The sequence below is a fragment of the Callithrix jacchus genome, chromosome 1, assembly GCF_049354715.1.
Source record: "Callithrix jacchus isolate 240 chromosome 1, calJac240_pri, whole genome shotgun sequence".
Taxonomy (NCBI): Eukaryota; Metazoa; Chordata; class Mammalia; order Primates; family Cebidae; genus Callithrix; species Callithrix jacchus.
Genome location: NC_133502.1, coordinates 80,999,176 through 81,026,996, shown reverse-complemented (window position 1 = coordinate 81,026,996; position 27,821 = coordinate 80,999,176). Strand labels below are relative to the sequence as shown.

The following is a 27,821-nucleotide window of genomic DNA, read 5'->3' as shown; positions in this document are numbered from 1 at the left end:
CCTAGGAATCCAGAATGACTCTTGAAGCGACTTAGTTCCTTGGACCTTTATTAAAAAAAACACATATACTGAGCACCCACTATGTACAGGACACAGTTGTAAGCACTGGGGACATAATGGTTAACATACCAGATGAAATCCCAACAGTTAAGAGTTTATGGCCAGGTGCAGTGTCTCAAAAAAAAAAAAAGAGTTTATATTCTGCAGAGGTAAATCAATAAATACTAATTTTAGGTACACACATCATGGCTCAATGATACCACCCTGGAACTATGTAATACTATTTTTTTTTTTTTTAAGGGAGTCTCACTCTGTTGCCTAGGCTGGAGTGCAGTGATGCAATCTTGGCTCACTGCAACCCCTGCCTCCTGGGTTCAAGGGATTCACCTCACAATTTATCCCCTACCAAGTCTCAATCTCCCTGTCTCAAGCTCCTGAGTAGCTGGGATTACAGGTGTGACCCATCATGCCCAGCTAATTTTTTTATTTTTAGTAGCGATGGGGTTTCACCATGTTGGCCAGGCTGCTCTTGAACTCCTGACCTCAAGTGATCCACCTACCTTAGCCTCCCAAAGCACTGGGATTACTGGCATGAGCCTCCGTGCCTAGCCTATGTAATATTATTTCATACAGAGCCCATTTTGATAGGAGACATATGTGTTGAATTCTAGGTAGGTTGGTTTATTTAATATAATATTAAATGTTTCCCTATTTGGGCTCAGGGAGAGTTCTGACTCCTAATTGTGACTACCCATCTTTCAGACACTTAGTATTTTTCATAAGCTTTTGGTCTAACTAGAATTTTGGGATGGCCTGCATCTAGCTGTTGTTCCCTAATTCCTAGAGGTCAATGACAAGATAACTCTGTATGTGGCTTCCTCTCCTGTTCCTTACAGAACTCTTACATGATGTAGGCCTGAATGTCCTATATTTCAGTTAGCTATTCACCAAAACACAAGTATAAAACTCAATGTTGACTTGTAATTAATCAGTTTAAACAAAAATGACAAAATGGAAGGTGTATTTGACATAATCAGAAATAAACATTTCAAATAGCCTATAATTCACACAAAGCCTAGGCTGGAAACTACAAGTGCTTTGACCCATTTATTTAAAAAGGCTTAACAAAAAAAAGGCTTCATGTAACCTTGATGAGAAGATAACCATTAATTACTCAGAATAGAGGGCAAAGAGATTATATACAGGAACTATTTTCAAGGTCTGTCTTGTGCTTCCTTTTTAAGAAGTTGAATTTAAGTTTTTGAAGTAATTACTTAAGAAGAAATTCAGAGGAGTTCCATAGAAAAAGATGATAACCAGAATGATATTCCATCGAGATTTTTAAACTTCCTTCACTCTGAAATTTCTTCTTTTGTCAGCTAAAACTATTTTCTGGGTCAGTTTTCTTAGGTGAGCCTTGTTCACATTCAGTATTAAAATCAATGCTGACATTTATTATTTTGGTTTCACTTTCCTTTTTGCATCTTTATGTTTCTTCCGACAATCCTAGAATATCCAAAAAAATAAAAGACTTTGTTAACAATAAACTTAAGTTGTTTTTAAGATGTTCAGCAGATACAAGTAAAACTTAGGTTATTCTCATTGTTAGGGTTGTGGAAATCTATTTTGAAAGTGCTCTCTTGAAATGAAGAAGGGATATTGGCATTTTTGGCATTATGTATTTATAATGGGAAGTACAATTCAGTCTTTAAAAATCTGATGCTTTCCTGTTACTTAATAGGCTTGGCTGGACTCTGGGACCAGTCATTCAGTTGAGCCAGTCTGCAGTCTCTCACCTGTACCATTCATGAGTTCCCTTCCAGCACTGTAATTCTAGATAGATAACAACATGTCTATTTTTTATGAAATAATCCATATAGAGAAACAATTACTCACCATACGAAGGTTGTTTGTTCTGACCTCCCAAGAGTTACTACTAATATAACTTCCTACTCCTCTCCAGAATAAGTCAGAACCTACTAGGGTAAAAACAAGAAACATGAAGCAGCAAACTACTTCTAAAATGGGTAATATTCTAAGTATTGGCATTATCAAAGTCTCCAATTCTAGTTAAGATCACTCTTTTCCCTAAAGTTTTAACTATTTTCAAAAATTAGTATTTTTTGGCTGGGCGTGGTGGCTCACGCCTATAATCCCAGCACTTTGGGAGGCCAAGGTGGGCGGATCACGAGGTCAAGAGATCGAGACCATCCTGGTCAACATGGTGAAACCCCGTCTCTACTAAAAATACAGAAAATTAGCTGGGCATGGTGGTGCGTGCCTGTAATCCCAGCTACTCAGGAGGCTAAGGCGGAAGAATTGCCTGAACCCAGGAGGCGGAGGTTGCGGTGAGCTGAGATCGTGCCATTGCACTCCAGCCTGGGTAACAAGAGCGAAACTCGGTCTCAAAAAAAAAAGAAATTAGTTCACCAATAGCCTGAGTTTTCAAATGGACTTTTATGGCACTAAAACCTTACGGGTTTTGTATGCCTAACATCTAAGCATTCCCTGGAACAATACAAGCCTTTGTTGATGAGAACGAGTGGGCAAAGAAAGTGGTGAGTGGGGAACTCTCAGTCCTTGACAGCATCGAAAGTTAACATTCATCAGTGTGAACAAACAGGGTTAAACCACATGACATTACCAAGGGTCAGAATTTCTCGATATGTATTACCTGTTATATGTTTGTAATTTGATGAAAAAAAAAATGGACTGACCTTGAAGTCTTTCATCATTCTTAGAGAAAAAGAAAAATCTAGTGGTCACTTTCTCAGTAAATGATGCTTCTCTGAAAAGAAAGAGGAAAAAGGGAAAGAGAGAGAGAGAAATAGGTATGGGTTGGCTTAATTTCAATATTTAAGAAGAAATATTTACATTCAAAACATAAATACACGGCCGGGCGCGGTGGCTCAAGCCTGTAATCCCAGCACTTTGTGAGGTCGAGGCGGGTGGATCACAAGGTCAAGAGATCAAGGCCATCCTGGTCAACATGGTGAAACCCCGTCTCTACTAAAAATACAAAAAATTAGCTGGGCATGGTGGCACGTGCCTGTAATCCCAGCTACTCAGGAGGCTGAGGCGGGAGAATTGCTTGAACCCAGGAGGTGGAGGTTGTGGTGAGCCGAGATTGCACCATTGCACTCCAGCCTGGGTAATGAGCAAAACTCCATCTCAAAAATAAATAAATAAATAAATAAATACACTATTTCTTAAATATATCTTTTTTCTATTCTCTCTAGAATTCAGGTGAATGGGACTCTAAAATACATCTGTTTGTATTTTGTCCTAAGTTAAAATACCCTCTCTCCAATATTCTTCTATCTAAAGCTTTGGTAATGAAGACTTGTTTAAGAAAGAACTTCCATCTTTCCTGTGTTGGTTGCTGATGCTCTCACTCCCACCATTGCCACCCCATCTGCCAGTGCCTCCTAGGGGTTGGCACCCAGTCAACTGCAGCATTCTGTTTCCAGACCAGTGACTTCACCCTTTTTCTATGCACTTCTTATCTTCCTTTTAGTGCTATCCAAATCTCAAGGAAAAGAAAACATACTCTCCATTGTAAGACTAGAAAATGCTTTAAAGAAGCTGAGATGGCCAGGTGTGGTGGCTCACACCTATAATCCTAGCATTTTGGGAGGCTGAGGCAGGCAGATAACTTGAAGTCAGGAGTCTGAAACCAGCCTGGCCAACATGGTGAAACCTCATCTCTACAAAAAATATAAACATTGGCCAGGCATGGTGGTGGACACCTGTAATCCAGGCTACTTGGGAGGCTGAGACAGGAGAATTGCTTGAACCTGGGAGGTGGAGGTTGCAGTGAGCCAAGATCATGCCACTGCACTCCAGCCTGGGCAACAGAGTGAGACCCTGACTGAAAAAAAAAAAAAAGCTGAGATAAGACAATTTAGTTGTCGTGAAGAGAAGCTAAAATATTTCTAAAGCATGTCTAATTCAGATTTTATAAATTATGAACTATGCCTGCAAAGAAACAAATTGCTTACCCAGGACTGGACTTTTTGTGATCTGTTTCTTTAGTAACATCTTCCTCTTCTGAACTGCTGTCTTGGAAACGAGGGTCTTCCTGCCAGACAATCTTTCCAGGTTTCACTGTTTCAACTCTGTAGGTCTCTGCATCAATTATGACATCAAAAGATGATGGTATTGTAACATTTCTGAACACATTCATTTGATTATTTTTACCATGTAGACATATCTAAAGTTCCAGTGTATTAATCATTAATTTAAAATAGGTAATATTAAAAAAATGGGTTAGTATCATCTTTTTAGATTTTTCAAATATTTTCAGAAGTTACGATAATTTTGGTGTCACTAGAATGATCTGATAAGGACAGCAGTAATATAAAAAAGGTATGAACACTCAAGTTTCTAATAAGCTATATAATTTTTTAAAATGACAGATAAAATAACCATGGCATCTGTACTAGCTTGAGAAGCCTCAAATATAACATGATACAGGGAAATCAGGTTTCCCTCTTGTCTATTTATAAATGAGAAAAGGAATATATCTTTACATATTTAATACCCAAAAATTTTTGCTAGAACTGCTGAAAAAAACTACTGCTTTAATATCAGGACAATCACCTCATAAATCTTCAACACTTCCCAAGTACTTTAAAAAACATCTTTCAAGTTGATGGCATCTTTAGGACTCATTTCAAGGTCAATTTCTCACCTTTTGCTCTCAAAGTTACAAAAATTAAAATCTACATCATGCCAACTCTACTAAATAGTTTATAAAGACAAGAAAATGAAGTTTTATTTACAATAATTTTTGAACAACTAGATTGTTGTACTTTCTTTTTTTTTTGAGATGGAGTTTCACTCTTGTTACCCAGGCTGGAGTGACACAATCTCGGCTCACCGCAACCTCTGCCTCCTGGATTCAGGCATTTCTCCTGCCTCAGCCTCCTGAGTAGCTGGAATTACAGGCACACACCACCATGCCCAGCTAATTTTTTGTATTTTTAGTAGAGACGGGGTTTCACCATGTTGACCAGGATGGTCTCGATCTCTTGACCTCGTGATCCACCCGCCTCGGCCTCCCAAAGTGCTGGGATTACAGGCGTGAGCCACCGTGCCCAGCCTGTACTTCCTTTTAAAGTACCACAGAGTTGGTATTATTTGCTAGTGAACCAAGATTGTGCCACTGCACTCCAGTCTGGGTGACAGTCCGTCTCAAAAAAAAATTTTATCTACTAAACACATGTATTTAAAGTAGAATCACTGTAGTTAGGTATGTGTGTATTCTTCTGTATAGGTATTACTTGCTATTACAGTGAACTTCCAGAAAGGTGCACATATATTTTGAATCCTGGGTGAGGAACAGGTCAGCTGTTTTTTAACCTGTGGCCCATGTTGGCCTTTAGAGGTAAACCTCTTGAAATGGAATGTAAAACTGTATGTACTAGTGTTTATACTTCTCTCTAGGTTCTGGCAAATTTTCAAAGATGAACTTTACAATAATTGGCATATTGATGACATGGCATATTTGTATAAAACCAGGAAGGTTACCTATTTCTTCTTTTAATCTTATTATATACAGCACTAGTTTTCCATAAGTCATTGCATCTTCTGCTTCATTTAAGATACAAAGCTGTTTAAATATATGATTTACTATACTTCTTCGTAACTTATTACTTAACAGAAGAGATGCTGTACATTATTCTCTGGCTTCCCTTCATATGGCAGCTAGTAGAGGTTTGCTCCCTTAAATGCAAACGTAGTTTTTTTCACAGCTTAGGACATCGTGTTTATGCTTCTGTGACACTAAATCTCGAATCACCTAGGTCGAAGAATGCTTTCTTCAGCTAACATTAAATCTGTTACACTTAATGCAGATTCAGTTGATTAAGTTCAAACTGATTAAAATAAAAAAGCAGATAAAAAAAAAAGTACCTTCCTTTATGTCTTTAGTGTCTGAATCAAAAAAGGAGAATGTGAATCCACTGGGCTGCTCAGCCCCACTAGTCAGAGCTGCAGGGTCCTGGATTTCCTCAGGTTTCTCTTTACCACAGTCCTCATTCGAGGGTGTGTCCTCTTCATTTTCACTGGTATATTTTGTAGTTTGGAATATTTCTTTCAGATCCATAGCAATGTTATAATACATTTCTTTAGATACCTCAGGTAGCTTCTCAGCTTCCTCCCTTTTCTTCTTTCGTTTTGCTTTACTGAAATGACATATGTAGAAATGTGCATCACAAAGAAGTAAGTTTTGGAAAATTTTCAGAAATCAGGAAAAGAAAAAATCTTGGACAACTTTAATTGTATCCCTTCAACAAGCAGGATATAAAACTCTACTAATAAATAGAGAAATACAATAAATAAAACTCTACATATAAAACTTTTTAAAAGAATCCTTTAATTTTGGAACAATTTTAGATTTACAGAAAGTTACAAAATGGTAGAGTTCCTAAATAGCCTTCACTTTGTGTTCCCTAATGTAATAGGTATGTATGTATGTAACTATGTAATTGTATATAACTATGATATGTGTCAAAATTAAATAACATTGATAGATCACTGCTAACTAAACTCAGACATTGTTTTGATTTCAACAGTTTCTCCACAAATTGTCTTTTTTGTTTCAAGATTGAATTCAAGATACCACATTGCCTTTTGTGATTTTCGTGGCTGTTAACAGTTGGAAAATGAAGCATTTAAACCAAGCTGTTACTGGTTACTCTATATATTTGCCATATTTATCCAACTGACTGCATATCTTTAAGAAACAGAAGCTCCTACCACACTCGATGGCTGAATGGTTGTCCCCCAAAAAGCTATGTCCATGTCCTAATTCCTGAAACCTGTGAATATTAACATTATTTAGATAAGGAGTCTTGCAGAGATATTCAGTTAAGGGTCCTGAGATGAAGAGACCATCCAGGATTATCCAAGTGGGTGCTGGATGCTATCACAAGTGTCCTTATAAGAGGCACAAAGAGGAGAGACATACAGAAAAGAGGAGACGGCCATGTGAAGATAGAGGCAGAAATGAGAGGAATGTGGTCTTAAGCCAAGGAACACCAAGGATTGGTGGCAGTCACTAGAAACTAAGAGAGGCATAACGAAATTAAGAGAGGCTTTGTTTCCCCAAACCTCTAGAGGAATACAGTCTGTTCACTGCCTTAATTTGGGACATCTAGGCTCCACAACTGCAAGGAAATACATTTTTGTGATTTTAAGTAACCAAGTTTATGGTAGTTACCGAGGTCACAAGAAACTAATAGGAATAGACAAACAGAAGGCATCATACTAGAGTAGGAGGACATATCATTTATAGTTTCCTCTGTCAAAAGGCAAGACTTCCTCCACCACATCAATAATTCCTCTCTTCCTCTACCTGCACTACCCCTATCCCCACCAATCTTAAACTAAATACAGTGTGACCGACCAATGAGCAGGATCTTGGTTCCTACCTACATTTTTAATTGTCTGAAATGAAATCAATTTACATGACTCAATTGCTAAAAGAAGTAGCTCTATTTACCTTTCTTTTGGTTTATCATCTCTTTTTCTTTCATAAGTGGCATGGTCTTGCTTCGTTGGATCATAATGTATGATGTCCCTATGTAAAAAGAGGGGAGGTTGGAAGAGATCAAACAGAACACTAATATGAAAAATAAGTAGCAGATTATAAATCAGCACTAGGAAGATTCTAATTTTGCAGCAAGAAGAAGCCATATGACATCAAAGAAGATAACTAGGATCTTACTAGAAATAATATATATATATAATTTTGGAGATGGAGTCTTGCTTTATTGCCCAGGGTGTAGCACAATGGTGATCTCAGTTCACTGCAACCTCTGCCTTCCGGGTACAAGTGATTCTCCTGCCTCAGCCTCCCAAGTAGCTGGGATTACAGGCATGTGCCACCATGCCCAGCTAGTTTCTGTATTTTTTTTATTGGAGTTTCACTCTTGTTGCCCAGGCCGGAATGCAATGGTGGGATCTCGGCTCACCGCAACCTCTGCCTACTGGGTTCAGGCAATTCTCCTGCCTCAGCCTCCCAAGTAGCTCGGATTACAGGCATGCACCACCATGCCCAGCTAATTTTTTGTATTTTTAGTAGAGATGCGGTTTCACCATGTTGACCAGGATGGTCTTGATCTCTTGATCTCGTGATCCACCCGCCTCGGCCTCCCAAAGTGCTGGGATTACATGCGTGAGCCACCACACCTGGCCAAAATAATACTTTAAACAGCCTACTTTTGAGATTTCCTGGATTTTTTTTAGCTTTTTGGGTTTTCTTTCTCTCTTTTTTTTTTTTTTTTTTTTGAGATGGAGTCTTGCTCTGTCAACCAGGCTGGAGCACAGCAGCACAGTCTCGGCTCACTTCAACTTCCGCTTCCAGGGTTGAAGCAATTCTTCTGCTTCAGCCTCCCAAGTAGCTGGGAATACAAGCGGGTGCCAAACGCCCACCTAATTTTTGTAGTTTTAGTAGAGACGGGGTTTCACCAGGTTGGCCAGGATGGTCCTGATTTCTTGACCTCGTGATACACCTGCCTTGGCCTCCCAAAGTGCTGCGACTACAGGGCGTGAGCAACTGCGCCTAGCTTTTTAGCTTTTTAAGTGATTTTAAACATACTAAAATACAGATAAAATGATACACTACCTGGGATTTGTACAAAGTATTTCATTGTGTAAACCAGGGGTTGGATAAAGGTATAGAAGAGAACGCTGGTCACATGTTGGTGACTAAAGGCTAGGTGATGGTGTATAAGGCTTTTATTACATTATTCTCTAAATTGCAAGCCTGAAAATTTCCATACATTTATATAGATTAATAGTTTTAGTTACATTTATATAGATTAATAGTTTTACAGTTACTATTTAAACTGTTTTCCAGTTGTTTCATTAATGGAAGTGACGCTGCTATGACATCTAAGTGTATAAATACAGAAACAATTTAAGATTAGATCTTTAAGTGAATACTGGGTAAGTATATTTTTAATGGTCTGATACATATCGTCAGCTGCTTTCCCCCAGGTCGTTAAAAGTGGCCTAGTTTTAAATTGAGTTCAAGAAGACATTTATGGCAAAGGATGATATGGTAGAATGGGACAGAACATAAAACATACTTAAATTTCTTAGCAGCTACCGATCCTTTGTTTGTAGAATTGCTTAAGTTGATTTGCAAAACACTTTGCACAACATTCAGGGCTTTCCTTTTTTCTTCAGCAAGCTCTTCTTCCTCAGCAGTTTTCTTTTCATTTACCTCTTTGAGGGAAAGGGATAATTAATAATCTCTTGGAAAACACAGACTGAAAATTCTCAATCCAGTATTTACTAAGTACCTAAACATGTACAAAGTCCATTAAGACAGGAAGAAGAAAAGTGTAACCTCATTTCACTAACCTCCATATCCCAAGATCCTCAGCCATAGCAAACTCAGAAAGTCTGCATGACCAGACAATGAAAAGTCCTACTTCTATTACTAATTATAAAACAATCTGAATTTAATGGCTTTCAGTAGCAATTCTAAAACTTTTAAGGTAAAGACTGACAAATGTAACAGAGCAAGATATTAATTATAGAACTACATTGATTTTTTTTAACATTGTAAACATGTAATCTAAAGTATATATAAATCTAAAAATGATAAAGACAGTCAAAAATGGTAATGGTATATCTGAAAATGGTATATCTGACATTTTTCAGATGGTATCATCTGAAAAATGGTATGTCTGACAATATAAGATATTAGTGGTTAGTTGTTTTAGTCTTTGATTCAATAACAAGTATTGTGGGGAAAAAACCATATCCCTTACACGTACAAAGGCATCATGGAACTTTACAGGCTACCATCCTCAACTACTACAAGCAGACAAAATATCAGAGAATAAAGTTAAATAGCTAGTTTGGATTACAGAAATACAAAAGTAGTATAAGCCTGTATGACTCAACTTACTGCAGGATATAAATAGCCAACAAACAGAAATAGAATAAAATGCTGATTTAAGTACTTTATAGGGATGCCCCCAAAGTTTCTAAGGGTTCAAAAGAAACAAGTTGGCCAGGTATGGTGGCTCACCCCTGTAATCCCAGCACTTTGGGAGGCCGAGGCGAGTGGATCACGAGGTCAAGAGATCAAGACCATCCTGGTCAACATGGTGAAACCCCGTCTCCACTAAAAATACAAAAAATTAGCTGAGCATGGTGGTGCCTGCCTGTAATCCCAGCTACTTCAGGAAGCTGAGGCAAGAGAATTGCCCGAATCCAGGAGGCGGAGGTTGCGGTGAGCCGAGATCGCGCCATTGCACTCCAGCCTGGGTAACAAGAGCGAAACTCCGTCTCAAAAAAAATAAATAAATAAACAAGTTGTTTATAGCTTTGAGATAATGTTTAACTGAATCAAAAGATGCTTTATAAACTAGGTAGAGTTATGAGGTAACAAAGACAAAGTTGAATCTCTAAGAGGTGGTAGGAAAGCATGCCAGGTGTTTGTTGGAAACAAAATGAACACATATATTGAAATAATAAAGTGCAAAAAGTTTATACTGCATTAGGTTGAAACATGAAACTGCTAATTTCAACAACTTTTGACAATCAAAAACATCAATTTAAATTTTAATCTAATAATAACCATTAGGGAAGTAGAATATAATGCTGAAAAGAGCTCAATGTGATATAGGCTGGCTGTGCTGCTTACTTGAGACAAAACACTGTGCCTCAAAATTTGGGAAGGGGTCGGGTGCAGTGGCTCCATTCTATAATCTCAGCACTTTGGGAAGCTGAGGCAGAAGGATCACTTGAGGCCAAGAGTTTGAGACCAGCCTGGGCAACATAGCGAGACCTTTCTGTATGAAAATACAAAAATTAGCTGGATATGGTGCCACGGGCCTGTAGTCCTAGCTACTAGAGAGACTGAAGCAGGAGGATCACTTGAAACCAGGAGTTTGAGGTTACAGTAAGCTATGACTGTGCCATTGCACTCCAGCCTGAGGAACACAATGAGAGCCTTTCTCAAAAAAATAAAAATAAAAATAAATAAAACATGTTGAGAAGGAAAGAAAACAACAGAGGTTCTAGGAATGAACATGACATCAGCACAGAGAGAAGGGTTTAGAAGAGCTGGTTTGGACTTGCTGAGTTTTAACATAAACTCAGGAAAGCCTGCAGAAAATATCCAACAGGCAATGAAGACCAGTTGGGAGCTCAGCAGAACAGCAAGGAAAAAAGAATACACAAATTTCAAAAATACTCATGTGCAAGTGAAAGCTAAAGCTACAGGGACTTACCCAAATTGGGAAGAACCCCTATTTGGAGGCAAAAGAAAAATTAGGAACCAAGCGTCAAGAAAATCAGGAAGTTATGATGTAATGGAAGCAAAGTGAACATTTCAAGAAAGGATGATCAACAGTGACATATGCTCTAGGTTAGCTGAAGAGGGTGTCATTGGAGACAATGCCACTGCACTTGAGAACAAGTTGTTTATGGCTTTGAGGGAACACATACCCAAAGAGTTGTAAGGAAACAGACGAAATTGGCAAAAGTTAAGAAAATAACCTCTCTATGCACCTTCTAAATGAAGGTTAATCTCCAGGTTCTATTTATTTTTGTGTTTTCAACATGGAGTTTTGAATTAGAAAGTCAAGTAAAATATAATGCTGCAAAGGGTTCAAGGTGATGGGAGCTGGCTGTGCTGCTTCTCGAAGAATAGACAAACATTGTGCTTTCAAAAGTTGGAAAGGGGGCCAGGTATAGTGGCTCATACCTATAATCTCAGCACTGAAACAGAGTTTGAGAGGACCATGGAGAATTCATTTTAAACCTCTTTGAATCTTGGTTTCCTGAAACAGTCTCAGTACTGTTAATAATGACCTCAAATAATTAAGAAGATCAAATCACAGACTGTTTCCAATAAAAAGCCAACTGCTACTGAATTAGCTGTAATTTACTTTTTCACTTCAAAGTTAGAACTAAAAGAGAGATGGAGTAGGGCCAGGCGCGGTGGCTGAAGCCTGTAATCCCAGCACTTTGGGAGGCCGAGGTGGGTGGATCACGAGGTCAAGAGATCGAGACCATCCTGGTCAACATGGTGAAACCCCGTCTCTACTAAAAATACAAAAAATTAGCTGGGCATGGTGGCGCGTGCCTGTAATCCCAGCTACTTGGGAGGCTGAGGCAGGAGAATTACCTGCAGTGACCCGAGATCCCACCATTGCACTCCAGCCTGGGTAACAAGAGCGAAACTCCGTCTCAAAAAAAAAAAAAAAGAGATGGAGTAGAAACTTGAAAACTGGCATGGTTAGAGGAAAGGCTTTTTTGGGACCCACAAGTCCCGATTATGTCTATATAAAGAGGAAGAAGCTAGAAGAGGAAGAGTGAAAATGCAAGTGATGAAAGGTAACAGGAAGTAGGAATGGCGAGGATTAAAAAGCAGATTAGATTAACTCAGGAAGGAGAAAAAAAACAAGAAGGTAAGGGCAGAGAAGTTCTGAGATTGGGAGAGGGAATTAGGGAGTTCATTTAAGCCAGCCACATAGGAGGTACGGCCTTTCTACAGTGTAAGAGGAGGTCTTGTAGATTAGAAAAGATTAGAACTACTGCTGTGAAAATCCTATAGTAAGTGAAAAGAAGTACAATTAGATGCTTCTGATAGTATCATTACTCTTAGATACATTCAAATAGGGATAAATTCAAGTAGAATGGCATTCAGTGATACACAGCTTTAAAAAATAATCTGCACCAGGTATGCACATTGGAGGATGATGAACACTCTTTGTTTTAGAAAGCCAGGAGTGACTTAATCGTTTTCCATGGCTTCATGCAGAACCTGCTGATCAACTGACATCGCCTGCCAGGTAGGAAACTCAACTTCTCATGCCAAGGATGGGATACAGGAAAATGGTACCTTTGGTGGATGCTATTTCATTCTTTCCTTTCTGGCAGCTCTAAGTAATTAAATTTTCCTAAATTACTATGTACAAACAAACTTAGTATAACTGTAAATTTGTTTATAAATTGCCTTAATCCAATGTCTTGGGACGCAGAGTTTTTTCATGTGTTAAACAAAGGAGGCACACTCGGTGATTTCTATGACATCAAGACTCTTGACAATGAAACATTTACCTTCCTGTTCCTCTTCACTGTCACTTTCTAGAAATCGAGAGTCCATGCGGAATCTGTCATCAGCACCAAAGTGAGACTGTAAATCCATGAGCTACACAGACAAAAAACATACACAATCAATAGCCACATTCCGAAGAAATTGCTTCTAATGAAGACTATCAATATACACCTCCCCACACACTGAAATTCACTACATTAAGATGTGTGCCTACCGCCATCTACCTATGAACCAATCAGAGAGGATCACAGAAGACTCCCTCCCCAAATAAGTGGGTTAAGGCCTGCCTGCCTTTACCCAGATTTAAGGACTATGTCAAAAAATAAGGACATGTTGCAAGTTTAATTCTTTTCAGTCTTCACTAACCTTCTGTCCAGCTCTGCCCTCAAACTGAGGTTTAATTTTGAACCTGTTACTGTCATCTTCAGAAACAGATTCCTCATCATCACTGCTATCAAACAGCTTCCCCGATGTTTTACCCATAGACTCCTGTGAAGAAACACAAACGTTTATTAATAGCTGAGGCAAGCAAGTAGCATTTCCTTCATAGTAATCTTCTCCCTCACATTGGAAGCCAATACCCCAACTCATCTACCAGGAATGAGTAAATGGCGGGTCAGGTGGAAATTCCTGACTCAGTGATATCTAACTGGCCTCTGGGATCACTCATCCAGAGGCTTTCCAATGAAGCCTGGATTTGGGGAAGTAGTTATTACATGCAAGAACAGTTTTTGTAGTATTTCACTAATATTGATGTCATGCTGCAGATTTTGTGGAGAATATAGGTTCATATGGGAGAAAATTTCCAAGACCCCTATAGTCTCAATGTGTGGTGACCTGGCAAGCCCTGGGTCTCATTGCAGCTCTTGGGAGGGTTTTATGTTGATATTGGTAGTTGTTTGTGGAGTGGATCTGCAAAAGTAGATGAATGCCCACAGGGACATCCTGAAGTTCTTACTTTCACCCACTCCTTTCCCGGATGGCTCTGCTCCTGAGTTGATGTCTCCTCTGTTTCACATTCACTGTCAGAACTGAAGATGATGTGCGTTGGCTTATCCTCTAGATGACTATCCTAGGGAGGCCATCAAAAGTACTGCATCTTAAAAAGATTTTATGACGAAGAATCCAAAAGCAATTGCAGCAAAATCCAAAATTGGTAAGTGGGATCTGATTAAGCTAAAGAGCTTCTGCACAGCAAAAGAAACTATCAACAAAGTAAACAGACAACCTACAGAACGGGAGAAAATATTTGCAAATTATGCATCTGACAAAGGTCTAATATCCAGAATCTATAAGGAACTGAAATCAACAAGCAAAAAAACAACCCCAGTAAAAATGGGCAAAGGACACAACAGATACTTCTCAAAAGACATACATGTGGCAAACAAGCTTAAGAAAAAATGCTCAACGTCACTGGTCATTGGAATACAAATCAAAACCACAATGAGATATCATCTCACACCAGTCAGAATAGCTATTACTAAAAAGTCAAAATATAAAAGATGTGCCCGGGCATGCTGGCTCACACCTATAATCCCATCACTTTGCGAGGCCGAGGCAGGTGGATCATCTGAGGTCAGGAGTTTGAGACCAGCCAGGCCAACATGGCGAAACCCCATCTCTACCACAAATATAAAAATTAGCTGGGTGTGGCACTGGGTGCCTGTAATCCCAGCTACTCAGGAGGCTGAGGCAGGAGAATTGCTTGAACCCGAGAAGAAGCGGTTGTGGTAAGCCGAAATCATGCCACTGCACTCCAGCCTGGGCGACAAGAGCAAAACTCTATCTTAAAAAAAAAAAGGAAAGAAAAGAAAAACCACCTATTGGGTACTTCGCTGATTATCTGGGTGATGAAATAAGCTGTACATTAAACCTCCGAGACACACAGTTTACCCATGTAACAAACCTGCACATGTACCCCCAGAACCTAAAATAAATATTGGAAGAAAAAAAAAACACTGCATCTTAAAACAACCCAATCTCAAGGTGAACATGTCTAAACCTATCTCCCCTTCCCCTGCCAAATCTAATTCCTGCCCGTTTTCCTTATCTAGTGAATGCTGTCACCATCTGCTTATTTGCTTAAGACAGAAATTTACAATTCCTTTCCATATCTAGTTATCACTAAGTGCTATGAATTAAACCTTCTTGGTATCAATTCAATCTATTCCTATTGACATTGTCATGGTTTTGGTTTTCCACCCCCCCAAAGATTCCCCTTGGTTCCAGTTAAAGCTGGACCCATTCGATTTGTTTTCATCATGGTCTGAAGGATCTTTCCCGAACAATCGTTGACAAACTTTTCTGTAAAAGGCCAGAGTAAATATTTTAGGCTTTGCAGGCCACATATGGTCTTTGTTCTGTATTCAAAAACTATTTTTAGCTTGAAGGCAGTACATAAATAGGCCATGGGCTGGATGGCCTTTCAGCTGTAGTTAAATTAATCTTCCCTTCTTTGATTAAAATTCTTCACTGTATTTTTACTTTATGAACAAAGTCAAGCCACTAGCCTCATTTCTTGCTATATCATGCTATAAAAATTTTAGTTACACTGAGTGAAAATATTCACCTTTGTATAAACTGTTCCTTTTTCCTAAAATGAATGCTTTTCCTCTCCCTTCCCACCCTTTCACCTGTGCCTGACCAGTTCCCACTTATCCTTTCCTACTATTCAGCTCAGACTATAGAAGCTCCCAGCTGACATGGTATGTCTCCTGCGTGCTGCCAGGGCAAAGGGACACACCCCACTCCTAGCCCCATGTAACTGAACTGTGACTGTTAGCATGCCATACCATGAGCCAAAAACTGCATAAAGGCAAGATCACCATCTTCATACTACAAAATCTGGCACTTATTATAAAAGTGTACTTAACAATTGTTAGAAGAATGAACAAAAGCCCATTATAGTAAATCTTGGCAAGACTTGGCAAGGTATAAATCACTTAACAAGTGATTTATAGGTAAATTCAGACACATTAGAATACATAACTATACCAGGTATAGCTTCTAAATGAAAGAAAATTATAAAGAAAATTTCAGATACACCAGATGAAAAAGCTAACTCAAGGACCAAAACATGAAACTGCTGAACACCAAGACAGACAATCAACTCTATAGGGGCATACCTAACTTCATGGGAAGGAAAAGCTGGACTTCATGAGTTCTTGTTAAATCCATACATTGAAAATACACTCACCAAATTTGCCAGAGCATTATGCACCAGCTTCTTTTGCACTTCTTTTGCTTTTTGCCTAGCTTCCAAGGCTGCCAAACGCTTCTCATTGTCTTCAGAATGCTTATCCTTAGCACTCAGATCTGATGAATTACTAGTAGAAAGTGAGAAATCAGTTTTAATTTCCTGAGTGCCCTTGGATGAGGCCTTGGGTGGTTTCTCAAGAGAGGTGAGGCTGCTTGAATCAGATCTCTCTTCCTCTAAAGCTTCTGTCTTTGTGTTACTATGACAGCTGTCTTTGTCAAAGCCCATGTTAGAAGTCTTTGCACTAAGACTTAAGGACTTCCTACCTTTTAATGGCAATAAACTAGAAATAGGATTCTTACTTCTCTTTTCAGAACCACTAGGGGACACTGTCTTGCGATTCTGGCTCTCAAAAGTAGTCTGTCTTTTTTGAGGCTGAATATTGTCTGGGCCATTTGCCTTCTTTGCATGTTGGCATGGAGTCAGTTCACCTGATAAGCCATTAACATGTGGGGGCCCATCTTCCATGGATATGATACTGGGATCCTCATGTTTCATGAACTTCTGATCTTTATTAATATTGTTAGAGGCAACATTGTCTTTTAAGGATTTTTTCATTGATTCCTTTTCATATAGACAGCCTACTCCCTTGAAAGCCTGGAATTTTGGCTTTAAGTTGTTTTCCTTTGGTTTCTGTTTGCCAGGAGTATTCTCCTCTCCTTCCAACAGGGAAGCCAAAATCTCCTCAGGATGAATACACTGTCGGCCTCTACGGAGGCCAGTGGGAGCCTTGGGGATCTTGGAGACTCTGTCAAACTTGCCTTGGGTGGTTTCTGGTCCATCACTCTCAGTATCTTCATTTGGAACCTTCAGATCACTGCCAGCCAATTGTTCTAAATCAGCTAAAGTGAGATTCACGCGAAGGCAGTTTTTCATCATTGCATTGTACTCCTTGTCTCCTTCAGAGTCAGCTAATTCTGATGCAGAATCAGCACCTTCACTGCTACTGGAGTGAGAGGGAGATTTACGATTAGGAAGCTTTAATCCATGACTGAGGGCTGACTCTACATTGCTTTTTCTTTTTTGTACTTTAATACAGTAACCAGAAAGCTCACAGTTTTCTCCATTTTTGAAATAAGTTTTCTTGTCTGTAGATTTTTCCATTTGTGAAAATTCTGTACTACTTTTGACCTTAGCAACATTTTTTTTCATCACAATGATTTCATCTGTATCTCCTGAGTCATACTCACAATCATCTCTCATATCATTATCACTAACATGGCAAGAGACATTATTTTTGATACCTAAACCTATTAAAGAATGCAGTTTGTGAACACTTGATTTGAAATCATCCCTTACCACTTCAAAAGGATCATTTTCAGATTCATTTATTGAGGGCTGTGTCGTTATCTGCAAGTTTTCCTCTTTTGCAATCATCATTCTTAATTCATCTTCTGAATCAGTATCATCATCAGAAATGCTATTTCTCTTCTTGGCAGTTTCCAAGCCAGAAGTCTTAAAAGGTAGATTTTTAAGTTTCTGGGTATCAGAAACAGGTATAGGAGATGATTTAGAAGGAGTAATGGAATCACAAGTTCTTTTTTGTGCAGCCTGTTGCTGTGTTAAGGGTAGTCTCTCTATTACCCACCTGGGTCTTGGACTCATGGTCAGAGACCCAGTGGAACTCTCATCCTTCTGCACTTTTATCATCTTCTTGGGAGGGCCATGAAAGTCAGAGAACTCTCCTCGCCGCTTCTTACTCATTGGGTCATTTCCTCCTTCCAATTCCCATGTCAGGCTGGATATAGGAATGGTGTTTGTAAAATCCTCCCCTATCTTCTTTAGGTTGTGACAGTATTTTGAGGGATCATATTTTATGATGTTATCCAAGTCAAGAAACAAAACTAAAGCACTTGGTTTTAGGAAAACCTATTTATTGAAACAAACGATATTGCTTAATCTCAAATAAGTCATTTACCTCTTCTTATTTTCAGTTCGTTGTAAAACAAAATAAGGAGTTAACTAGGTTACCTTTCAGGGTCTAAGAAACTGAGCTTTCTATGACATTTTCTGAGTAAAGTCTAGTACCACCACTATTAGTTGGCAGAAATTACTCGGACTGTAGATAGATATTATAGCAAACCTATTCAGATTATATTATAGGTACACAGGTCCCAGGGCTATTTTCTGTAAATCACTGAAATCCATCCATTGAGCTGATACAGTAAAGCAAAGTTCTGGGTTCAGGAGAACCCAGAGGACATGGCTACCTGTGTGTCCTTTTACTCTCAAACTCTTTTGGCCATTTCTGTCTTCTCAGTTCTGACTCATCCTAACTCTGATTCTCCTAGCTCAATGACATCCACTTCACATTGACTCACTCTCTGCAACACTTTCAGGTCTTTATTAGAAAGCTGGGCTGGGCACGGTGGCTCATCCCTGTAATCCCAGCACTTTCGGAGGCCAAGGTGGGCAGATTACATGGGTCCAGGAGTTCGAGACCAGCCTGGGCAACACGGCGAAACCCTGTCTTAAAAATTAAAAATTAAAAAAAAAATCTTAATCTTTACCAGGACAATTTTGTTGACATTATCCAGGAAAGATTCTAGTTAATATCAGTGTGTTGTAATGATGGCTATCATTTGCTTATTCCCTATAGCATATGAATGGGCAAGAATTAAGGTGTTTTAAGCGATTATTCTTTTTTGTTTTGAGATGGTCTCACTGCTGCCCAGGCTGGAGTGCGATGGCATGACTGTGGCTCAATACAGCTTAAACTTTCCAGGCTCAAGTGATCTTCCCAACTCAGTCTCCCCAGTAGCAGGGATCACAGGCACGTGCCACCATGCCTGGCTGATTTTTCTTTTATTAATATTTTTGTAGAGTTAGAGTCTCACTATGTTGCCTAGACTGGTCTCAAATACCTGGGCTCAAGGATCCTCCAGTAGCCTCCCAAAGTACTGGGATTACAGGTGTGAGCCTCTGCACCCCACCTTAAGCGATTACTCTTGAAAGTCCCTTTGTTCAGTAACTATGTCCAGTACAACTAGGGCCTGGATTCAGGTAGTAGCCTCAGTGGCACAGTGGCCTGACTATGAGGCCTGCTTTTCTAGTCCCAAAGGGGTAGTGGTTTCCCGCAGTTATCAATCAGTGGGCAATCTGACCATTGGCTTTTGGTCCTCTAGTACTTTTAAACTAATTGTATATAATACATTCCCTCTGTCTGAAACACCTGCTACTGCTTCCCTTACTGACTGACACCAGGGAAGAATACATCAAGACACACTGCTCAGAATTCCATACCAGGTCTTCAAGGTCTTAGATAATCTGACCTCATTGAATAGGCATTAGAATTTGCTCACACTGGGCTCCCAACTGTTTTTCAAACCACCATCCTCCTGCTTGTCCACATATTTTTATCTACTATTTCTTTTCTTTTCTCTTCTTTTTTTTTTTTTTTTTTGAGATGGAGTCTTGCTCTGTCACCCAGGCTGGAGTACAGTGGCATGGTGGCATGATCTCGGCTCACTGCAACCTCTTCCTCCCAGATTCAAGCGATTCTCCTGCGTTGGCCTTCTGAGTAACTGGGATTACAGGCGTATGCCACCACACCTGGCTAATTTTTGTATTTTAGTAGAGAGGGGGTTTTACCATGTTGGTCAGGCTGGTCTCGAACTCCGGACCTCATAATCCGCCTGCCTCGGACTCCCAAAGAGCTGGGATTATAGGTGTGAGCCTCCATGCCCGGCCTATCTACTATTTCTATTCCCAGGACTACTTCCCATCACTTTTCCATTAATTCAAAACCTACCTCAGTTCTTAAGCCTTTTTAAATGATGGGCTCTTGTTCTCTCACCCCTCTTTAGCTCCTTTAGCAATGGCTTCAAATCCATGTATGACAATATGAATAAATTAATAAACCAACCTGCTGCTTAGGCACTCAGAATTTGAATTACTTAATTATATAAAACCTATTTTTCTCATGATTCTCTAATTGTTTCATACATGTAGGTGAGTATCAAGAAACTGGGAATATGCAAACAAATACCTAAAGATTTATTGATAGAGACAGTGAAATGCTAAAGGTATTTTACAAGTATCCATCACTGGTAAATAATTACAGTGAGAGGCCAATCACAAAGGATATTTTATGTTTATGTTGATTTTTAAGGTGAAGAACAGGTAAGACTCTTCCAAATTTGCTCACAACCCAATTCTAAAAGAAAAAAAAAAGAATTTATTTACTATATGTGACACAAATGTAAAACATTTAATAACAACATCACGTAAATACAATTAAAAAATCAGTGGGGTATCATTACTCTTGGGTTAGTTTTCTGACAATGAAATAAGAGTTCCCAAACAGAAAAATTGTGAGAGGGAAGTAAAAAAAAAAAAAAAAGCATGAGGGTTGAGGGGGTGAGATTTGGAGAGGCTATCAATTCCAAGTAAACCATGTAGCAATGTAGGATGGTTTACAAAAAACACCAACTGCTAATTTAAATAGGCAAACTTGGGACCTGCCTGTATTCCTGGCTATCTATGTCCCTTGAAAGTCCACCTCGGCTTGGATTTTTATTTCTTTCTCTGTAAAATGGCAGAGAACTATGCTTACCCAAGAGCTGATGCACCTTGAAAATCATAAAATCCTATGTTAATTACCTCAAAAAAAGGCGAAAAAGAAACCGGTCTTAGATATGACACCCACGATCACATGATCTCAGGCATCAGTTCCCAAAACCATGTGATTGGCTCAGGCTACAGAGGAGACTCACCTTATGTCCTGGCACTTCTGTCCCTGGCACAGCTTTCATATGGAAATCCACTCCTCCTATCTTTTCTAACAAATTGGTATTACCAGTTGTTGATTTTTCTTTCTTAGCTTTTGCTTCTTCTCTCTCTTGGGCCAATCTGAATAAAAAAGAAAATACAATTTCTGAGGAGAAATTCATAATTAAAAAAAAAAGAAAATACAAACAAGAGTCAAAAAAACCATTTAAAATGACTATTTCACTTCAGTTGAGCCTAAGTGAGCACTAGAAACTAAACAGCTTTTGTAATCCCAGCACTTTGGGAGGCCGAGGCGGGTGGATCACGAGGTCAACAGATCAAGACCATCTTGGTCAACATGGTGAAACCCCGTCTCTACTAAAATTACAAAAAATTAGCTGGACACGGTGGTGCGTGCCTGTAATCCCAGCTGCTCAGGAGACTGAGGCAGGAGAATTGCCTGAACCCAGGAGGCGGAGATTGCGGTGAGCCGGGATCGCGCCATTGCACTCCAGCCTGGGTAAGAAGAGCGAAACTCCGTCTCAAAAAAAAAAAAAAGAAACTAAACAGCTTTGTAGTATTAAAAACTAAAATGAAACAAAAATGCTTTGTTAGTAGCATAATAGCATACATACTTATCTGAACATACAATATGTTTTTATTGTAGAACATTGGAAGGCAGACTGTGAAGAAAACAAAACATATTCCTTATCCCTCAACCTGTTGTTAGTATTTTGTCTACTTAGGTCATCTTTGTTTTATATGTAAATATAAATTTTATAACATTATCCAAATATCATAAGCACAGTTGGGTACACTTCATTTATCAACTTATCATTATATTCTTTAAAAACATCACTATGATTGCTGCACAACATGCCTTTTTATCAATCTATCATAGTTTTTTAACCAGTCCTCTACCACCAGCGACTGAGCAATACAGGGTTAGACAGCAGTGAGAAGCTGTGCTGTCAGGGCTGTCCCTCCAGAGCACAAGGGTTCTCTCTTCCTAGCCCAGTCACTACAGTCAGTCTCCTGAATCTCTGATGTGCAGGCTCACACCTGTGCTCTGCTCCAGCGGATGTCCCAGTTCCCCTAAATGGAAGACCAAGACCATAGATCACAAGTTCTCTCAATTTTCCCCTTTCACTTTATATACTTTCAGCATTTTATATTACATTCTCTCCCTTCACTCTTCCCCATGAGGAAGGTATCTTTCAGAGCCCAATTTGTTAGGTCTTGATTATCTGTACTCTCCTAATGAAGAGAATGCCACCTCTTCCGATTCAAATCATTGCCACCTTCTTCAGGCCTGGACAACTGCACTGAGCAGTCCGCTCTAGCCTCTTTGCCTCTGGTCTGTCTCCTTTATGTCCCACCTCCCAGAACAACCATCGCCCTATGCTTCTCAAGCATATCCATGCAGATATTCCAAGCAGCAGCACTGTGTGCTCAACTTGTGCAGCATGGGGCCCCAGTGCCTGCACACAGTAGGCTGGCAACTGCTGCTGAATGAAAGGTATATAACCACCCTGTTAACAGTCAGAGGCTCCAGCTGAAGTACAAAATTAAATTCTCAACTTTCCCGTAAGACCAGTCCCCCAAAACATGCCTCAAAGTAGGTTGCTTGCTGCTTGTTTTAGAATATATCTGTTCTTGTCACATCTCATTGGTCTGGAACATTCTTATCAACTCTCCTGGTCATTCTATCTGTATATTCTTAAATTGTTTCCTATTTTGAAAACCCCCAACTAACAATACCTTTTCTTCCTAAAAATACCTTTAGGATTTTAAAAGCTTTAATAGTTTTTATAAAACATTGTCTTGATATATATATATATATATATATATATACACACACACACATACGTATATATATATACATATATATACACACATACATACATATATATACACATACATACATACATATATATACACACATATATACATATATATATAGTTTAAGTTCTGAGGTACAAGTGCAGAATGTGCAGGTTTATTTCATAAGTATACATGTGCCATGGTGGTTTGCTGCACCCATCAATCTGTGATCTACATTAGATATTTCTCCTAAGGGTATCCCTCTCCTAGCTCCCCCCTCAACAGGCCAGTGTCTGATGTTCCCCTCCCCATGTCCATGTGGTCCTTACGTTGTCTTACTCTTTTTTTTTTTTTTTTTTTTTAATTTTTTATTGGATTATAGGTTTTGGGGTACATGAGCAGAGCATGCAAGACAGCTGCGTAGGTACACACGTGGCAGTGTGCTTTGCTTTTCTTCTCCCCTTCACCCACATTTGGCATTTCTCCCCAGGCTATCCCTCCCCACCTCCCCCTCCCACTGGCCCTCCCCTTTTCCCCCCAATAGACCCCAGTGTTTAGTACTCCCCTTTCTGTGGCCATGTGTTCTCATTTTTCATCACCCACCTATGAGTGAGAATATGCAGTGTACGTTGTCTTACTCTTAAATCACTTGCACAATCACTCTTATGCCTGCCATACAGTGATCTCCTATTTCCTTTATATTTTTGTATGACACTAGCATTAGTAGTCAAAATCAACATAAACAATTCAGTAGTCTATTAAAATTTAAATGTAGACAATGCTAAGATTCAGTAACTCCATTTTTTGATATAAACCCATGGAAACACCTGCATATACACAGGATACATGCTCCAAGATCATCTATGACCGTAAAAAAGTAGCAACAGTCATCAGTGGGAAGGGACCACTACACTGTGGTATAACCATTTTCTGAAATAGTACTAACAATTGTTATAAAGGGAGGAGATCTACATTGCCACAAAAGGGTGTGTTAACAAAGAGAAAATGAGTACATATATACTTTTATAGCTTATTATATACATATATAAATATACCAAATTATCCTTTTTGTTGGTATCTGGGGTAAAGGGGATTCAGAGTTGAAAGGGATTTCAGCTCTACTTGTAATATTTGAATTTGTTAAGAATACTATATTACTTGAAAATTTGAAATAAGTAAATATATAAAACCTCTTACAATATAAAAAAATAGTGTTTAAATCCAAGTGGTGCAAAACATACCTGTGCAAAAAGCTTTCTTTTGCTAGTTGAATTTGTAATGTTCCACCTTTCCATTTTGTTTTATTCAAAACAGACATACCTATAAAGTAAAGAATTCTTACTCAAGTACACAGCAATGCAAAAATGTATTTCAGCTTGTGCTTTTTCTAATTATTTAATATCAAGAAAAGCAGACTTGTTTATCACAAAGAGACCCAGGGGAAGTGGAAGAAAAGAAATGAGACCTGGAGAGAGGGAGCCTAGGCTCTTGTCTCATCTTGACAACTTACCAAAAGGGTCTTTACACTCCCTCTTTCACAGAGTTACTAGACTGAAATGAGGCAAATGTGTAAGAAGTAAAGCAAAATTTATTTGCAATTTGTTTATAAACAAATGTCAGAAACCCCTGAATAACTGACATTTAATGTATATTTTACTGTTATTTCCTATATTGTGATTATGAAACAATAATCTTTTCAGGTGAATCAGAGGACACTTTGGAACCCTACAGCACCTTATTTTATCACCTCATACTAATTATCACTGTAGAACTTGTAGATGAATTAACTGTGAGTAACTGAACTGTGTTTGAATTGCTATGCCCTAGAAATTGATTTCTCTGAATATCTGCTGTAAGCTTCCTTAATAATACCATTAACAGAATTTTGTAGGTGATAGGCATATACTAAGTACAAACATATCTTTTTTTTTTTTTTTTTGAGACAGAGTGTCCCTCTGTTGCCCAGGCTGGAGTGCAGTGGCACGATCTTGGCTCACTGCAACCTCTGCCTCCCAGGTTCAAGCAATTCTCCTGCCTCAGCCTCCCAAGTAGCTGGGATTACTTGTGCCTGTGACCACATCCAGTTAATTTTTGTATATTTAGTAAAGATAGGGCTTCACTATGTTGGCCAGGCTGGTCTCCAAATTCCTGACCTTGAGTGATCCACCTGCCTTAGCTTCCCAAAGTATTGCAAATGTGTCATTTAATTTAATTCTCACAGAATTATTATAAGGCAAACACTATCTTTTGTCATTCATCACATAAGCAATCTGGAGCTGAAAACTTTAAATAAATCGCCACAGGTTACAAAGCCTAGTTAATATATTCTTATCCACAACTTCACATTTGTCACATATATTCCTAAATGAAAAATAGAATAAAGCAATCTTTTTCCAAATGAAATTACAAAAGACTGATTGTCCTCTTCCTCTATTAGCATGTTCCCTTTACTTATTTTCTGTGTCTTTTTCACTTTTTGGCCTCCGAATAACTAGAATACGTTACTGTGGCAGTTTGGATTATCTCTTGTTCTTCATTGAAGGCCACTGTTTTGCCCTTGGCTTTACTAATCAACAAGAGATTTCACAATTTCAAGGATATGGTCCTACAAGGGTGTATTGTAAAGCCCCCTCCTTAAGAGTGTTTAGTGACACGGATTAGCTGTCAAAGAAATGATCAGACCGAGGGGGGATGTGGCACGACATTCAGTGGGATATATGTAACAGACGGTTTCCATGAAAGTTTGGTCCCTTATCCAAAACATTTGAGAATAGCAGTTTTAAATAAACCCATTAGCAATGTGCTACCATGTCTGCTGATGCTAAATGGGATGGACCTAAATCTGCTGATTTATAAGATATTGGAATTCTCTCGATCACAGCTGTCCCTCTGGATAACTTAAAAGTGCCTGTGGAGGTTTAGATTTACAACCAAGTTATTCCAAGTTACAAAGTGATACAAACTGGCAAATAGCATAGAAAATATATGATGGTCTTACATTTTTTCAGGTCTGCTTCTGCTACACTAATGTTGATATATGCAAAGACTTTCTGTGGGTTTCCTAAAAAAAAAAAAAAAAAAAAAAATTATTTGAATTCTTATCCAGAAAGCAATGTAAAAAAAGTTGTTTCCAAATTAAAAAAAAAAATAGTTCTTGAAAACTTATTCATTCAAAGATAAACCTTGTTTATGTTTTATTGGATACAAAAATAAACAGGATTATCAAAATATTCCCAAAGAAGTAGAAAATGTCCAGTAGTCAGTTAAGAAAACATTTTTATTGTATGCCAGTGATATTCTATTTAAAGGGACACTTAATCAATGTTAGTATGTTAGCTGTGAAAACTGAAAGTTAATATGTTTCTGAAATCAGATGTTTTAGAATTTAGAATTTTTTCTGATTTCAGAAACGAATTCTGGGCAAGTTCCACATCATACATTATAACCCCAAAACATCACTTCAAACTTTTGCTATTCAGAATTAACATTTATGTTGGGGTGGTTTTATTATCTAGTACTTAACCTGAGTTATGTCTGCCTTTAACTACCCAGGGAAGAACCATAAATTTACCTTGGTCATCTTTCCGTGTGATGATGTCCACATCCGAAACGTCTCCAAATCTGCTGAACTGATTTTGTAGGTCTGCCTCAGAAATGTCCTGGCTAAGGCCACCCACATAAAGGCGCTTCGTTTCTCTATTTACTTTCATGAAGGCTGGGCATATACTCAGTGTGTTTTAGTGCCAAAAGTAATTTTCTGTATATAAAGAAGAGTTCTTTCCCTTAGTTCTTCTCTAATCTAACAAAACAACTACTTCTCCTGAACCTTCTGTACCAAATCCATCTCCTGGATCTGTATTTCACTTCCTATTGTATTGCTTCCAAATTTTAGTCCCAGAGCTTTTGCCCAATCCCTGTATCCACATTCTTCATGAATGCACTTTGGAACAGCAAACCCCATACGTATATAGACACAGGTACAGACAGAGGTTTTTTTTCCCTCCAAACGGTCATAATATTACACTCTACCCTTCTTAATTTACATATTCTCGTTTTTAGATGTTTTTCCTTGACTCATTTATACATTCATTTATTGTCTTAAACAAAGGCTGACAGAAATAGGATGTGGCAGGTAACATACTAAAAGATAAAAACAGCTAGTCTACCTTTTCCTAATAGTCTCCGCCCCCAACCTAACCACCCCAGCCTTCTTCCTCTGAGAAAGTGAATAGAGAGTCTAGGAGCTCCTGGAACTCCTCATAGTCACAAACGAATTAAACAAATGGTGCAATATTATGTCACAAGAAAAGTGCTGCAAGGTGGGGTTTAGACACAAAGATTAACTGACACAGCGAATACAGACTTGTGTTTCTGCTATGTGCCTGCATGCACTGTATAAAGTAGTTTGCATGCTTCCCATTTTCCAGAAAAGCAGAAGAGGTTAAGTCACGTTCCCAATGCCATATCGAAATTAGTGAATCCAGGATTACAATGGCCTAACTTCAGAACTTGGAATTCTTAACACTATACTGTGAAGGTGGATCACAGAGGACTTGGGAAAACTTTTCCAGAGCTACTAGGGCTCTGGAAATAATATCAATCATTTCGTTTAGCCCCCGGCAGGCGCTCAGCTCTCACCCTGCCCCTGTCCAAGAGCTGACAGACTCTTCCCAAATGAGACTCCCAACCAGCGTCCACCACATGGCATGTATTATTCTAAGCAGAGCTCCGGCCTACCTATCCCAATAGTGTCCGCCCCCAACCCACCCACCTCAGCCTTCTTTCTCCGAGAAGACCCAGAGAAGAGAGAGGCTAGGGAACAGCCCTGTGATTTCTCAGGCCCCAAACCCACTCCTCACCACGTCTTCACCTACAGCCAGCGCCTCCGCGGCACCTAATTTCTGGTCACATGTCCCAACGGAGCATCTTCTCTTCCTTCCT

The 27,821-nt window shown here is 39.0% G+C and overlaps 1 protein-coding gene across 14 annotated transcripts; it reads right to left on the bottom strand.

Moving 5' to 3' along the window:
• Positions 1-31: 31 nt before the first annotated feature.
• Positions 32-27,783, bottom strand: NOL8 (nucleolar protein 8). Of its 14 annotated transcripts, none has more exons than XM_035301289.3 (17): positions 27,652-27,783; positions 26,452-26,637; positions 25,879-25,941; positions 24,122-24,200; positions 21,062-21,197; positions 20,434-20,502; positions 16,287-18,167; positions 14,049-14,162; positions 13,457-13,579; positions 13,093-13,183; positions 9,099-9,237; positions 7,508-7,585; positions 5,917-6,188; positions 4,002-4,128; positions 2,718-2,788; positions 1,897-1,979; positions 32-1,506 (listed from the first exon to the last, which is right to left on the bottom strand). In XM_035301289.3, exons 2-17 carry the CDS (start codon positions 26,588-26,590, stop codon positions 1,456-1,458), a joined length of 3,516 nt encoding a protein of 1,171 aa, XP_035157180.1. In that variant the 5' UTR covers positions 26,591-26,637; positions 27,652-27,783; the 3' UTR covers positions 32-1,455. The 14 variants fall into 14 exon arrangements, with proteins under 14 accessions (XP_035157180.1, XP_078222120.1, XP_035157174.1 ...); XM_078365994.1 differs by having other exon boundaries at positions 1,897-1,976; XM_035301283.3 differs by having other exon boundaries at positions 27,740-27,783.
• Positions 27,784-27,821: the final 38 nt, after the last annotated feature.